This window comes from Siphateles boraxobius, unplaced genomic scaffold (genome assembly GCF_051911475.1).
Source record: "Siphateles boraxobius isolate OS27281-9 unplaced genomic scaffold, OSU_SipBor_1 25, whole genome shotgun sequence".
Lineage (NCBI taxonomy): Eukaryota > Metazoa > Chordata > Actinopteri > Cypriniformes > Leuciscidae > Siphateles > Siphateles boraxobius.
In genome coordinates this window covers 10,508,796-10,525,240 of record NW_027508866.1, presented here as the reverse complement: position 1 = coordinate 10,525,240, position 16,445 = coordinate 10,508,796, and the positions used below count along the sequence as shown (strand labels likewise).

Here is a 16,445-nt window from a genome sequence, read left to right as displayed (position 1 = left end):
TGAGTACAATCGTCTACCTCAGGGTTTGACCAACAGTCCAGCAACCTTTATGAGGATGATGATGTCCATTTTCGGGGATGAAAATTTCACTAGCCTTCTCTGCTACTTGGACGATCTGATGGTTTTTGCTCCAAGTGAGCAAGTAGCTCTTGACCGACTGGGACTGGTTTCCTCACGCCTGTCTAAGCACAACTTAAAACTAGCACCGAAGAAGTGTATGTTCCTCAGGAGATCTGTCAGGTTCTTGGGACACATTGTCACTAAGAGTGGTGTCCAGACCGAGCCTGAGAAGGTGAAGGTGATCAGTGACATCCAGACTACCGACCTCATGGAAGTGGATGGCGTTACCCCTTCTCAAAAGAAGATCAGATCTTTCCTGGGTATGATTTTATACTATCAGCATTTCATTATAGACTGTTCTGCTAAGGCAAAACCTCTTTTCAGTCTTCTATCAGATCGGTCACAGAAAAGAACTCAGAGGAAGTGTGGTCGGATGAGGAAGCCACTCAGTGTCGTGAAGCTTTCACCCGAGGATTGGACTAGTGAGTGTTGTACTGCTCTTGAGACTCTAAAACAAGACCTACTACACAGTGTAACTCTAGCACACCCAGATTTCAGTCATCCTTTTATTCTCTCTGTTGATGCTTCATTTGATGGCATAGGAGCCGTGTTATCTCAGGTGCCCCCAGGTAAGAAAATTGCACGTCCAGTTGCTTTTGCCAGCAAAACACTCTCCAAGTCTCAGATAAACTACCCAGCACATCGACTCGAATTCCTGGCTTTAAAGTGGGCTGTTTGTGAGAAGTTTAGCCACTGGCTAAAAGGGAGACATTTCACTGCATGGTCTGATAATAATCCTTTGACCTATATTCTAACCAAACCCAGACTGGATGCGTGTGAACAGCGATGGGTGGCAAAGCTCGCCGCATATGACTTTGACCTGAAGTATGTGCCAGGCACAAAGAACATTGTTGCAGATGCCTTGAGCAGAGAACCCTTTGTCAAGTCTTGTGTTAGCCATCGTCTGTTGAAAGAACCATACATTTCCCTTTTGGATGAGGTAAATGGTGTTGTTACTGGAACCGTGCAGGATGCCTTTCGTGTCACTAACAACTGTCAGAATGTGCAGTCTAGCAGTGATGACGAAACTGAGAACGAGATGCAGGATGACGTGAATGACTCATGTCCAGGATCTATTAATGCTGCTGAAGTTTTCTGCTTTTCTGGGTGCTCACTGCGATGGTGGAGTTAGTCCGTTGCCCGTGTCAAGTCCAAAGTCACTCCAGCTCCCTGATGAAGATCCATCTGTTGCAATCCCGGTTTCCAGACTTGCAAATCTCCAAGAGCAGGACAACATAGTCAGTAGAGTCATCAACTATGTTCTGAGACATAAACGTCCTTCAAAGAGTGAGAAAGCAAAGGAGCCTAGCCCTGTGAAAAACCTTTTGAAGCACTGGAAGAAGCTAAAGATCCGTAATCGTGTGCTGTACAGAGTAAAGAAAGATCGACTGATGAATAAGAAACTCTTCCAATACGTTGTACCAGATTCTCTAAAGCGTGATGTTCTCTGTGGTGTTCATGACTCAGCTGGACATCAGGGTAGTGCAAGAACTCTCTCCCTTGCAGTTGAAAGGTTCTTTTGGCCAGGCATGAATAAAGACATCAAGCTCTATGTGAAAACCTGCCAGAGGTGTGTTGTTGGAAAAACTTTAGAGCCGAATGCTCGTGCGCCCCTTGAGCATATTCGCACCTTTGAACCTATGGAACTAGTATGCATAGATTTCTGGAATGCTGAACAGACTTCAGGAAAGGTCGTTGATGTCCTAGTAGTGACAGATCATTTTTCTAAGATGGCACACGCCTTCCCCTGTCACAACCAGTCAGCTAAACAAAATTGAAGTTGGTTCAAATATTTTGACGAGTTAAATGGAAACACGTTATCATTAAAATAAGAACAAAAGAACAATAACTTTTCAAGAACAAAATACAGAAGAAAAAAAGATCAGTTAGTACTCTTTACTCTTTTGCAATTTAGTGTCTGTTTAATATTACACAAAAATGTAGAGTTGTCAATGTACAAAATATATAAAAATTGATTTACAATGTTAATTATTTCAGAAATGCATCTAATTGGTAAACATGAGTTAAGGCATTAGTTAATATTAACTAACAATGAGCAATATATATTTTTACAGCATTTGTAAACCTTTTTTTAATGTTATAAAAAAGTTTAACTAAAAAATATATTTAAAAAATAAATTGTTCAGTGCATTAACTAAATGATACAACTTTTAGTCTTAAAAATGTAAGTTTTGTTTTTAATTGTTAGTTCATGTTAACAATGACACCTTATTGTTATTACAGTATTTGGACAGAACAACACAATTGACCAATCAGACTTATGCCAGAGAGCCACACAATAAGCAGTTTGTCTTTCCTCTAAATTATACATTTGCAAGACTACATATGAATTTGCCGTATAGCTCGCAAAATCGCACATATACCCTATAGCAATTTGGAGCAAAACGAATATTGTTTCAGTTAAGTCAACATTTTAAACAAATGTCGATACAAGTTGACATATTCACCAGCACTCAAAATTTCCGGTCCGTTTATACTGATCTTGTTATATGTATTACAAAAATTCCAATGTACTCACCTTGTCATTTTTTCAGAGATTGCATCCTCTTCTGTATTTTTAGCAGGTATCTGTTCTAACTAATAATGGTGTTGCAAATGAAGAAGTTGGTCTGCAGTGGTGCTGCCAAGTCAGAAACAAGCTCAACCAATCCGACTGAGGCAGTCTGAGATACAGTATATCAGTTAGAGTGTATGTGTGGAAGAGAAACAAATTAAAGTAATTAAAAAAAATCTATCACTCCTAGATTCTGTCATCAAGCGAGAAACCAATCACAACTGAATTAGGCCTTGATTGATTGGATGGCACCCATATAAAAGTGTTGCCAGGGTCTGAAAACAACTCAGGGTTTAGTTGAAGAGGAAACAAAATGACCTGCAGTTGCAGTGACAATGTCTTAAAAGTGTTCAAATAGTGAAACCAAATATCCTGTAGACTTTATTCGCTCGTATTTGTCTCCATCGAGACTCTTTTTAGAGCATCATCTTCATGATCTGACTGAGCAGCTGAACTTACAAAATGATGAAGCGATCTGCTTATTTTAACCACACAAAGTCTACATGCAAAGTGGATGTAGGTCAAAGGCAAAAGTGCAGAAGCAGCACACGTGACAAATAAAGAATAAACAATTTATTAATGAATTATTTAAATTGGTTACATTAACACAGGAAAGAAAACTGCACTCAACAAACCATTTCATTGGGTTCTTTTAGTGCTGAAGCTGCAAATAACCTGATGGCCTCGTGGTCATATTTTGTCAGCAGCACACATTTACAGTCAAAAATCATATAAATATAAATCACATGCACATGTTGGTGTCTGGTCAGTGAATGATATAGACATGGATCAGGCTATCAATCATTGTAAAATGTCTTCGTTCAGTGTTTATTGTGGAGATGAGCGGACTCCGACAGGGCTGCAAGGAACTGGATGATGGTCACCGAGTGTTGAATAAAATATCTCAGACTGCAGGTGAGTGTGGAGGACAGGCGTAGGTGTGACACTCATTCTTACAGGAGGCACAGACTGTGAACGTGCTCTTCCTGGAAGAAGATGAGAATAATGACTTGATCTGTTCTGATTGCTATTATTAGACGACAAGGACAAACAATGCATAAGAGGAGTCATCACTTCCCACCCCTAAACAATTTGCACTGTTATTTTGTTAATATGTTTATATTCATAAAATTTTCATTTTCTTAAAATGAATTCATGAAGACACGCACAACATGTAAAACAAGACCCATTCTGATATTCATGCTGTGATTTAAGGGTCCTAAGAGGCACATGCCTATTTTACTTATATAATACCATGTGCATGAGTGAACAGAGCATCTGATACGCTGTTCATGTTTTGGTAATTTCAGTTTGAGTCAGAGTAAAGAACCTTGGTTTCAACATGTTCGACTGTTGCTGTCATTACTCGGGTATTTTACTGTAAAAGAATATTACTCCATTATATTCAACACAAATCCAATTAATTTTGTGGTGCTAATTCCAAAAACAGTGCCTATTTTGCGCTAGAATGTCATGTCACTTCACTCGCCTGGCAATTTAGCCTACAGTTTGTGCGTCTCACGAGCCTACACTATCTGTTTGTATAGCAACAAGAGCTTGGCAGCTCCAGTGACACGATGACGTTGCCAATTGGCTCTATTATTTAGAAGGCGGGGATTATTCCAATTTATTGCCTTTGCAATATCTACCATATGAGTGCATCACAAGCCAGAGAGGGGGTGTCATTAAAGGCTGTCGTTAAAGAATCTTACTTAATACGACCAATTCTTAACAACAGCTTTTAAATTTGCTGACATATTAGGAATCATGGCATGAAAAACGAACAGTTTACTTGAAAATGTGAGTTGTAAAAGCATCATACTCAACAGAACAGATAGTTTTGTGTTATTTACATAATTGGGAAGATCTTAACTAGCAGAATTGAACAAGCATGTTAGTTTGAATTAGAGACCAAACTACACTGAGGTTTTGTAAGATTTTTTTACATAGGCAAATATAAACAGTAGGCTATAGGTCTACTTAAAGGTAATATTTAGGAGGATCTGTTGACAAATGTAATATCATATAGCAGCCTACATAACTACGTTTTCAGTGGTGTACAAAGACCATATACTAAATGAACCGTTATGTTTTATTACTTTAGAATGAGCCATTTCTACACACCACGATCATTGAAATGCGCCGACTACAGGAGCCCTCTATGTTGTTCTTTGTGCAAAGCAAGCTAAAGTCAGCAAATAAAACTATGAACAAGTAACAATAATTTTACGTTTTACTAAATAATTAAGTAAACCTAATTTCTTAATTTATCTTTGTAAAGAAATCTCATTGCTTAACTCATTGCTTAACGTTACTCTCTACTGTCTCAGACAACGACATATTTTCCTGTCAGTCACCGTAACTTCTGTTGGTTGCAATTCCCATCCTCACCACTAGATGCCGCTAAAATTATACTGTGCATCTTTTTTACAGTCTATGCTTTAACCATGGGGGGGATTGTGGGGGGTGCTGGATGGCAGAGGGAGGCCAAATACACATTAATTGCAGAGATATTAACATAAATAAATACATAATATTCAATGGAAATAAAAATTAACACGGCTACGACTTATTCGTGTTTCTTTTTTATTTATTTTTATTGATTGCAAAAAATTAACTAGATTAATCTTTTTTTCTGTGATTAATCACGATGAATCGCCATTAAAACAACCTAACATTTTTAATATATTTTATAATAATAATTTCACATTTAATCTCCAAATTAAAGGAACACTCCACCGTTTTTTGAAATAGGGCTTATTCACCGTCTCCCCTACATTAAGATAGGAGGGCAAAAGCATTTGTGTCTCAGTGCAGGCATTTTCTTAGTTTGGCAGCTGCGACGCTAGCTTAGCTTAGCATAATGAATGGAATCCTAAGTTGTCAGGTAGCATTTCATGAGTAAAAGTGATAAAAAATTAAAATAAAAAAATCTAATTACTTCTTGTCAAGTCAAGTCAAATATATTTATATAGCGCTTTTCACAATACAGATTGTATCAAAGCTGCTTCACAGTATCAATCAAAACAACTTAATGTTTGTTTATTACTGGAAAAAAGACATCCAAGTTTGGTAGAGCTGATCAATGGTATGATTGGTTAATTAATTTGAATATCCCCAACTGAGCAAGCCAAAGGCATCTTGTGGCCTGCGTATTCACAACGAGTACAAATAGCAATTCAGATTAAGACTAGACGATTTCCTAGGCAGATATTGACTTGGGACTATATTAGGGTGAATCACAGGCGAAGCACTGCTACTTGGGTGCAGTCATATCACGCAACACCTGAAATCCCCCAACTTCTGTCAACATACCGGCTTGACCTGACCTGCACCGAGTATCTTTGCTTTTGGATTATGTTCAGTTTGAGAAGTTACAGCAAACATGGTAATTAAGTTACCTGCATAGCAAAAGGTTGTGAGAACGAGCAAAGGACATACACGAATGTAATGTTTTACAGAATTCCACTGAAAGTGGAAGTGAGAAATCGATGGCTAGCTGGATATCTGTACTTCAACACCTCACTGCAAAATTAGCCAGTATCGTGTTTGCGAAGGCCATTTTGCACCGGAGGACTATGTTGGAAAAATGCTAACGTTATATAGGACCAGAAAGAAGGTAGCCTACGTCTGGAGGATACGGCCGTCTCATCCATTTTCAAAGTACAGGCAGAAAAAAGTGCACATGTAAGTTGTCTTTTATTACTCTTCCTTACGTGAATCTGTGTCTTTATTCAGTTGTAAGATAGATGCTGAGAAGCTGTATATAAGTTAGAGTATGGTTCAAATTGCTTCATCTTTTATAACCTCATGTTGAGTTCAACCTGTTTAGCATGAACAGCATGATTGAAAAAAAATTCGCTGTTATCGTTATCGGTGAAAAAATTGTCTCTCATCCTCACGTCCTCTGTCTGTTGAGCGATCGCAACCTCCCCCTCCTGTCATTCTATTCCCAAAGCACGCAGCTCCTCTTCTGAAAACTCTGGTTCGTAGAGGTATGGTTCTGGATCTTGACTGTCTGAGAAGTCACCCTCTTCATCTCGTACAAAATACCCCATGTCCATTGCCATTCACTATGTCTAGATTGGGAAAAATAGCCAGCTAATATTCACGCCGGTATGTTGACCAAAGCTGGGGGATTTCAGGTGTTGCGTGATATGACTGCACCCAAGTAGCAGAGCTTCGCCTGTGATTCACCCTAATATAGTCCCAAGTCAATATCTGCCTAGGAAATCGCCTAGTCTTAATCTGAATTGCTATTTGTACTCGTTGTGAATACGCAGGCCACATTATAATATTTAAAATAAAAATGTGAATATTTATATTTAATATACATATTTATTTATAATTAATTATTTTTATTTAATTAATATTATTTTAAATGGAATCTAGTGAACTGATTAGTGATAACTAAACATTATTATTATTATTATTATTGTTTGTTTTTTATCACTTTTACTCACTACATGCTACCTGACAACGTAGGATTCCATTCATTATGCTAAGCTAAGCTAGCGTCGGCGCTGCCAAACTAAGAAAATGCCTGCACTGAGACAAAAAATGCTTTTGTCCACCTATCTTCATGTAGGGGAGACGGTGAATAAGCCCTATTTCAAAAAACGGTGGAGTGTTCCTTTAATGTAGAAACAACAACTCTCCAGACTGCTTTGTTGGACAAAAATGGCAGATTGGGCGGATTGCGGATTATGATTGGTCAGATCGCCTGTTAATCAAGCTCCCTGCGAATGGTCAATTGCGTGTGTTAGTGTTCTATCAACTTTAAGTCGAAACAGACCTCGATTCTGGGGCTCTGAATTGTTTCCCTTCCCGAAACCCAAAACCCAAAACCCAAGGGAAGAAATGCCGGGCGTGGATCAAGCAGTGTGTGAGGGCCCATTCACAACTATGTGGACAGGATTAGCAAAAACACCTACGTTTGCTCCAAGGTAAGAACACGCTAACGTTAGCTAGCTAGTTAAGTCAGCACAGCATTGCTTAGAAATAATAACGGTTCTTTTTTCATAATGCATACATTTGAACGTAAAATAAGATGATTAAAGGCAAGACGGAGGCTCACTGGCGCGTAAAAAATAGCGATTCACGGGATTCACGCTCGTGCATGGTGTTGCTAATAAACTGGATTTAATTTAAGTTCTGTTGCTTTTATATGAAAATAAATATAATGAACAAGACACCCAAAATGCTTGTTATTTAATTCCATTCCAAATACGTGTTGATCAATTATTTTTACTTTAATACAAAAATATGTTTATAGCCTATATTTTTATAAAATGACATCACATAACCCATATAGAGATCACACTGTCAGAAAGTTTGGGAACATTCGATCATAATTTGTACATACAAAATGATATCAGAGTTTAAAAATCAAACATTTTAAAAGAGAACAATTACATCACGGCTGTTTAAACCAATTAGCATTAAGCTGTGTCGTCAGCAAGTCGTTTCCCATCATGCTTTTGATCAGCGCAGTCGGTGGCGTGGAGAGCAACTGCGCTCGACTGCAGAATCCAACACGTCCACCTTGGGGACCACTTGAAAAGTTGGACACATTTCTAACCGGCAAGCATCTCGCGTTGATCACCGGTGATCGGTTCTGCGCAGATTTTGCTCATCTCAAACAAGCGATGAGCTTGTTTGAGATGAGCAAATTGATGCTTGCTTACTGATGTGATTATTCATATAACACGTTTGGGCCATACAAATTACGGGAGTTTCACGGGAGAAATAACAAAACGGGAGGGGGGCGGGAGATGGTTAAACTTACTTAAACGCTCACACACGACTGTGATAATCAGTATGGCAAGAATCAGCAGCACACAAGTCACCAGAGCCATCCACGTTTTTATATGCCTACCTATGATATGAAAAGAGGAGTAGGACTATTGAGCAGAATTACAAAACACAATGAATGCATAAAAATGTCTAATAATTTCTGCAAATATTTGCATGAGACACATGGTACTTATTGCAAGTGCTTTAAATATATATTTTTTAATACCTGTGTTCTCATAACAGTCAGCAGGAGACAGATGGAGAATCATTGGTTGGCTCAGGGATGAGTGATTTACCCAACACGAGTAGTTTGTACAGTCAGATACATTCAAATATGAATGGAGGGTGAATGATCCATCTGGGTTGGTTTTGTTAATGTTGTATGTGAGAGAGACGTTCTGAAATCCTCCATTTCTCATCCACTCCTGCTTTAGAGCAGAAGGGTAAAACCCCTCCGAGAGGCAAACAATCGTGTGAAATCCATCCAATGCTTTTACATGTGACACAGACACATTGGGATGTGCTATAGTAAATATAAGAGTTGTTAGTAAAAAGCTCATGTATTAGGAGCAGATATGTGTCCCAGTTATATGATATTCACTCAAGTCACTATGATTTCTGATTCTATATAATAAACTTACCAATCACTTGAACAAATGTTCCTTCTTCACTCAAAAGCTCAGACGGAGGTGGTATGATTCTTATCACAACACATTTGTAAGTGCCAGTATCATTTATCTGCAGATTTGATACCTCAAATGACATTTCCTCAGTCTTTGGAATAAATCTAATGTGTTCTTTACATGATTGATTTATCCATGAATGGTTACTCTTCATTAATGAACACAGTTTATTATTAGTTTTCAGTTCCACTGTGACACATTCAGTGTCATTTGATGGTTTGTATTTACAACTGATATTGACTGACTTTCCTCGATGAACAGTCTGAACTGAGGTGCCACTGAATTCTGAATGTCCACCTATTACTGAAAAAGATGAAAATTCAGTTTTACATTTGAAGTTATATTAAAAAGTAGGGATTCAATTCAGAGAATTTATACACATTTTGAACAGTATATTGTATAATCACCAGAAAATAAGCACAGTAGCATCAGAGCACATGTGGTCACAGAGTTACACTTTGATGATATCTATTAAGAACAAACAGAGAAATACATATTTATACATCAAATAGATATTTTGTTTTGGTTTGTTCTGAAATAATGACCGGCTGACTGTACATGCTTTGGTGTTTAGTTAAATAAATAAACATGAAATATTGATTTGAACTGAAAATAGGCTACTTTGTTAAATGAAAGGGTACAAAATACATGAAACTAGCACAAGTAGACCACTTGCCAAGCCCAACTTTAGTTATTATAAAGCATTATTATAGAATTCAACAACTGACCAATCAAATTCAAGCATTCATAAGAAGCTAGTCTTTCAACAAAGTGATACATCACTTATCACATGAATTACTGTTTAGTTATGATTCACAAAACTGACCGAAACATAGGCTACATCATATTTAAATGAAAAACGTCAGAAAGTAAAAGCTGATTTATAAATTACAACATTTTTTTTGTATATATATATATATATATATATACAGGTCCTTCTCAAAAAATTAGCATATTGTGATAAAGTTCATTATTTTCCATAATGTAATGATAAAAATTAAACTTTCATATATTTTAGATTCATTGCACACCAACTGAAATATTTCAGGTATTTTATTGTTTTAATACTGATGATTTTGGCATACAGCTCATGAAAACCCAAAATTCCTGTCTAAAAAAATTAGCATATTTCATCCGACCAATAAAAGAAGTGTTTTTAATACAAAAAAAAAAGTCAACCTTCAAATAATTATGTTCAGTTATGCACCCAATAGTCAATACTTGGTCGGGAATCCTTTTGCAGAAATGACTGCTTCAATGCGGCGTGGCATGGAGGCAATCAGCCTGTGGCACTGCTGAGGTGTTATGGAGGCCCAGGATGCTTCGATAGCGGCCTTAAGCTCATCCAGAGTGTTGGGTCTTGCGTCTCTCAACTTTCTCTTCACAATATCCCACAGATTCTCTATGGGGTTCAGGTCAGGAGAGTTGGCAGGCCAATTGAGCACAGTAATACCATGGTCAGTAAACCATTTATCAGTGGTTTTGGCACTGTGAGCAGGTGCCAGGTCGTGCTGAAAAATGAAATCCTCATCACCATTAAGCTTTTCAGCAGATGGAAGCATGAAGTGCTCCAAAATCTCCTGATAGCTAGCTGCATTGACCCTGCCCTTGATAAAACACAGTGGACCAACACCAGCAGTTGACATGGCACCCCAGACCATCACTGACTGTAGGTACTTGACACTGGACTTCAGGCATTTTGGCATTTCCTTCTCCCCAGTCTTCCTCCAGACTCTGGCACCTTGATTTCCGAATGACATGCAAAACTGAGCAACAGTCCAGCGCTGCTTCTCTGTAGCCCAGGTCAGGCGCTTCTGCCGCTGTTTCTGGTTCAAAAGTGGCTTGACCTGGGGAATGCGGCACCTGTAGCCCATTTCCTGCACACGCCTGTGCACGGTGGCTCTGGATGTTTCTACTCCAGACTCAGTCCACTGCTTCCGCAGGTCCCCCAAGGTCTGGAATCGGTCCTTCTCCACAATCTTCCTCAGGGTCCGGTCACCTCTTCTCGTTGGGCAGCGTTTTTTTGCCACACTTTTTCCTTCCCACAGACTTCCCACTGAGGTGCCTTGATACAGCACTCTGGGAACAGCCTATTTGTTCAGAAATTTCTTTCTGTCTTACAGAGGGTGTCAATGGGTGCTTGAGGGTGTCAATGATGGCCTTCTGGACAGCAGTCAGGTCGGCAGTCTTACCCATGATTGCGGTTTTGAGTAATGAGGCTGGGAGTTTTTAAAAGCCTCAAGAATCTTTTGTAGGTGTTTAGAGTTAATTATTTGATTCAGATGATTAGGTTAATAGCTTGTTTAGAGACCCTTTTCATCATATGCTAATTTTTTGAGACAGGAATTTTGGGTTTTCATGAGCTGTATGCCAAAATCATCAGTATTAAAACAATAAAAGACCTGAAATATTTCAGTTGGTGTGCAATGAATCTAAAATATATGAAAGTTTAATTTTTATCATTACATTATGGAAAATAATGAACTTTATCACAATATGCTAATTCTTTGAGAAGGACCTGTATTATAAGATAAAACCATATTCTCACCATTTCACATTTCAGAAACTGCATCCTCTTTTGCATTTTGCATGGGACTCGCTGACTGAACTCATGATGGTGCAAATGGAGAAGTGGCATTGGTCTGAGGTGGCGATGCAATTTATGTCAACTCAGAAATAAGCTCATCCAATCCGACAGAGGCTGTCTGAGAGTATCGCTACTTAATTTGTAGACTGAAAGAATAATAAACTGACGCTTAATTATATATATATATAAAAAACTCTATAATGTAAGTCATGACAATCAAGAGCACTATGAGATTCTCAAGCAGTTATTCTATGACATACAACCTACAAAGTTAATCTGTATTCATCCAGGGAGCAGCCAATCACAATGCTCCCTTTTCTTTTATGGCTTGATTGGACGGGACCAATATAAGAGACATTGCTCATTGTCCAAGCTACAATGGACAGAAGTAATGCTATCTGACAATGACTAAAAGTACAAGGGTGTTTAAATGTTAAACCAAATGTCTTGCAGACCTCATTTCCTCATAACTGTCTGCACCAAGACCTCCTTTGTAGAGCATCTTCACGCTCTGTAGAGGCGGAGAGGTCTAGTTATTTTAACCACAGCGGGGTTGTAAACACGTGAAATGCAGGGAAGCTGTCATTTAGGTCACGTGTGAAAATAGATATGAAATAAGAAGTCAGTGCGTGGATGATGTGATCAGACCTAGTTACTGCTTAAAGTTGCATATAGGTTTCGGTTGAAGATTAATAGGAAGCTCTTTGAAAAAGTTTTCTTTGTATTTATTTATACACTAAGTGATATTTTAAGTGTTTAGTTTACCATGTTGAAGCTTGCCATCTTTTAATTCATGCAATTGTAAAGAAATGTTTTGCCCTGTATAAGGAGAGAAAATATTTTTTAAAAATTTCAAATTAAAGATTATGAAGGCACATGATTTAGGAAAAAAGAATAATGTGCACAGATAAATAATTTATAATTAATAATGAAATATTCATTTAAAAAGGATTTTAATTTCGTGGTGAGGAAAACAACTTTTAAAAATCTGAACAGATTTAAAAACATTACGCATCATAAACTTGTCGACTTTGTGAATGGTTACAGAAAAAAAAACCTTTAAATGACTGAGGACAAGATACGTTCATACATTTTCATAATAACGAGATTTGTAAGGAACGTTCATGTCCTCGTAGTTACTTCTAAGATGAATTTTTTTTTCGCTATTGTACAATGTGACCACTGTACCACCTGACTGCTGTAGATGCATTTAGGCATTGATAGTGTTGCCATACAAATGCAAAATTCTCAGTCGACGTGAACAGCTCCGAGTAGAACATCACATGAAATTTGTCAACACAGTCTTCCCAAAATCTACAGAATGAATACTGTAGAACACTGTAGAAAAAGAGCAGTAGTGAAGCAGATGCAGATAATCACAGCTGTGCTAATAAATACAGGCAAACAGACATGATTGCGAGTGTTTGTTTTTGCACAATAAGCAATATGTTAATATTAAGTAACTAAACGATTCATTGTTATTTTAACGAATAGGTTGAGTTAATGATTCAATGAATCACCCATAAAGAGTCACTTGTTTTGTTCCTAAATTAAATGTGTTTGAACAAATCAGTTTTTTAATCACTTGGTTGAGTGAATGATTTAAAGACTCTTGTTTAATTCCAGAATGATTCCGTGTTTCTAAACAAATGAACTGAATGCATGATCAATTGAACGCATTATAATGACAACTTGTTTAATATAACAATCAATTGTTGCCTGGCGTATTGATGTAACCTGCTGAACAAATCTCCTCCACTAATGCACTTTTGGAACGCTACTCGGTCAATCAAATTGGAAGACCAGAACTACCTGTTGTATAATTGTACTAGGGTAGTGAATACACAGAGATCTGTCATTGTATCAAGTCAAGTCAAGTCATCCTCATTTATATAGCGCTTTTAACAATGTAGATCGTTTCAAAGCAGCTTTACAGAGATAAACATATATAATTTAAGGTAACAGAGATTGGTTTGGTTTTATAGTGGCTCTTGAAAAATGTTTTTTCCAGCTAAAGTTAGTTTTGATTGATTCACTTTCGTCTAAATGATCATTTGTTATTAAATTAGGGGCCGCTAAGACGACACACCGTTCTCTCTAAACAGACTTTAAACGTGAACCTGTGATAGACGCTGATGGCGTTCACATGCGCATTAAGAATTGGTTCTATAGTTATGTGCGTTTGAATATATGTGCGCAGGTTTGTAATTCCTTACAAACCATGCCTAAACAAACTACTTGTCTATAAATTTTGATGCAGAATTTTTATTTTATCTTATCACTTTGGGTAGGTACGCGAACCGAAAAATTCCACAACGCTTTATCTGTAGAGTGGTATATAATGTCTTTATTCAGTGTTTACTTCAACAGGGCTGCATGGAACTGGATGATGGTCACCCAGTGTTGAATACAATATCTCAGACTGCAGGTGATCGTGGAGGAAAGGCTCAGGCATGACACTCATTCTTACAGGTAGCACAGACTGAGAACTTGCTCTTCCTGGATGAACATGAAAACATTTATTCAGTCATTGCACATGGCGACGAAAGTCTAAATCACATGTGAGGGGAAATGAAAACTCTATTACTTGAAATAGAACTGTACATTTGTGGGCCTGATCAGATTCAGATAGACGACTGAGGTTATTAAGGTTGACCAATAAAACCAAGAACCGGTTCTAAAAGCGTGGGATATTTGCTACTCATGACTGCTGAGGTATGAAGTTACTTCTTTTTTTATAATGTGATAACATATGACACTTGATGCCTGATGAGATTTTGCTTATAATTAATAACAAGATATTCTGAGAGAAACACTTTTAGCGGCCTTGTGTTTGCAAAACATTTTTTTACACAGTTCCAGTTTCAGAATGACATCTTTAAACAAAGTGAGACTTTTAGGATGGACAGTGAGACTTACTGTAACGCTTACACATGACTGCAATGAACATGAATGCAATGATCAAAAAGACAGCCAACATCGAAGAGATGATAAACACTACTTTCACAGTCACACCTAAAAGAAAGAATAATTGTGAAGGCCTCATAAATATAACATTTAAATAAAAAATGTGCAATATCTCAAAACTTACCTCCTCTTTCATAGCAGACAGAGCTTGATAAATTGCCCACAAGTGGTAGGTTAAATGATGAGTGGTTTACCCAGCAAGAGTAGATTGTGTCATTGAAGGTTTGTGGCGGCAGTACAAGGTATGAGGAACCATTAAATGATTTGTGTGAGCTGTTGAGGACGTCTCCATCTCTGATCCACAGCTGTTCAAGAGAATCATGGTAAAATCCCACAGAGCACATAAGCACGGGAGATCCATTAGACCACTTCTCACAGGACAGAGACAAGACGGGACGTACTGCAGGAATTCACGAAATCATTATTATAGTGATATATCAATATATCTATTAATGTTGTTTTTTTTCTGAGTACAAAGAAGTATTTACCAATAATTTGAACTCTTTCTACTCCCAGGTCCTCTTCAGGTGGTTTTGCAATCCTCTTCACAGTACAGGTGTATGTGCCGGTGTCCTGATTTTGGAGATTTAACAGCTCAAAAGATATTTCCATAGTCTCTTTAATCCATATAAATCTGATGGGATCTTTACAATCTTGTTTTTTCCATGAATTCACATGTAAATATGAACACAGTGTATGATTTAATGTTTGAAGATTCACTGTCATGATTTCTGTGTCATTTGTTCGTCTGTAGTTGCAGCTAATTTTGGCAGACTGTCCATGATTGACAAATAAAGTTGTAGTGTTATTTGCTGCCGCATTTCCAAAAGCTGAAAAACAAGACCAGTAACAACTTGAATTTCTCATGGTTTGCAACCATGCAGGTGCTTCCTGTGTTATTTGCTGAGGCACAACATTTCTGCTAGATTCAACTTCAAGTACTTTTGATTTCTTCATGTTGGAGGATATTTAATGCAATTTCTATTACCGAAAACCGAAGACAGCAGCATCCACCCACAACAGATCAGAGAGAAACACTGCAAAAAAGTTCACACATTAAACAGAAATGTCATATGAATCAACAAAGATCTTATGAATTAAGTGATAAGATCAGAGCAGCACATTTATTAAGATACTGAAATTTAAGAAGAATTAACTTTTGACATTTGTTAACTTATTTCACAGATCGTGATAGCTGCATTTTTTCCCAGTTGTAACAAAAACAAAAGAAAGATTAAATATTCTTTCAGCTTAGCAAAAGCATTATATTCATTTAGATCTAAAATTATTTTCACACATCTTCATTAGAATCACATACTCACCATCCTTCTTTCCTGACTGCGGTCTCTCTGTCTTTTGCGCAAGCGTCTCATGCTAAAACTGGGCTGGCATGGGGATTTCCTCTTTAATCAATGCAGAGATTAGCAGCAGTTGACAACAATATATCACCTGGATCCCGTCAAATTCCTTGTATATTTCATCACACATTTTAAAAAGATGCTAGGTACGAGACAAAAATAAATCAAAATAAATAAGAACTCCACCAAAGAAAATCTTGCACTATTCAATGCTTAAAAACAATGACAACACAGTCATTCTAAAAATACTTACTGTTTAACAAATTACCGTTATCAGCTTACCGTTTTTTTCATGTCAACATGAAGGCATTATAAAAAATACAATAAGAATTTCCATTACATTCAGAAAGCATGCACGC

At 37.4% G+C, this 16,445-nt stretch overlaps 1 protein-coding gene across 1 annotated transcript; it reads right to left on the bottom strand.

The window, feature by feature from the left end:
• Positions 1-3,272: 3,272 nt before the first annotated feature.
• LOC143749881 (uncharacterized) lies at positions 3,273-16,119 on the bottom strand. Its single transcript, XM_077242546.1, has 11 exons — positions 16,051-16,119; positions 15,717-15,765; positions 15,217-15,558; positions 14,853-15,128; positions 14,681-14,776; positions 14,124-14,260; positions 9,582-9,642; positions 9,133-9,477; positions 8,718-9,014; positions 8,484-8,573; positions 3,273-3,681 (listed from the first exon to the last, which is right to left on the bottom strand). The coding sequence occupies exons 1-11, from the start codon at positions 16,099-16,101 to the stop codon at positions 3,524-3,526; spliced, it is 1,902 nt and encodes a 633-aa protein (XP_077098661.1). The 5' UTR covers positions 16,102-16,119; the 3' UTR covers positions 3,273-3,523.
• Positions 16,120-16,445: the final 326 nt, after the last annotated feature.

Coding starts and splice junctions, on each gene's coding strand:
- LOC143749881 (XM_077242546.1), bottom strand. CDS start 16,101: ATGAGACGCTTGCGCAAAAGACAGAGAGACCGCAGTCAGGAAAGAAGG. Junction 15,559..15,716: donor GCTGCTGTCTTCGGTTTTCG/GTAATAGAAATT, acceptor CTTGTTTTTCAG/CTTTTGGAAATGCGGCAGCA. Junction 9,015..9,132: donor AACATTTGTTCAAGTGATTG/GTAAGTTTATTA, acceptor TATTTACTATAG/CACATCCCAATGTGTCTGTG.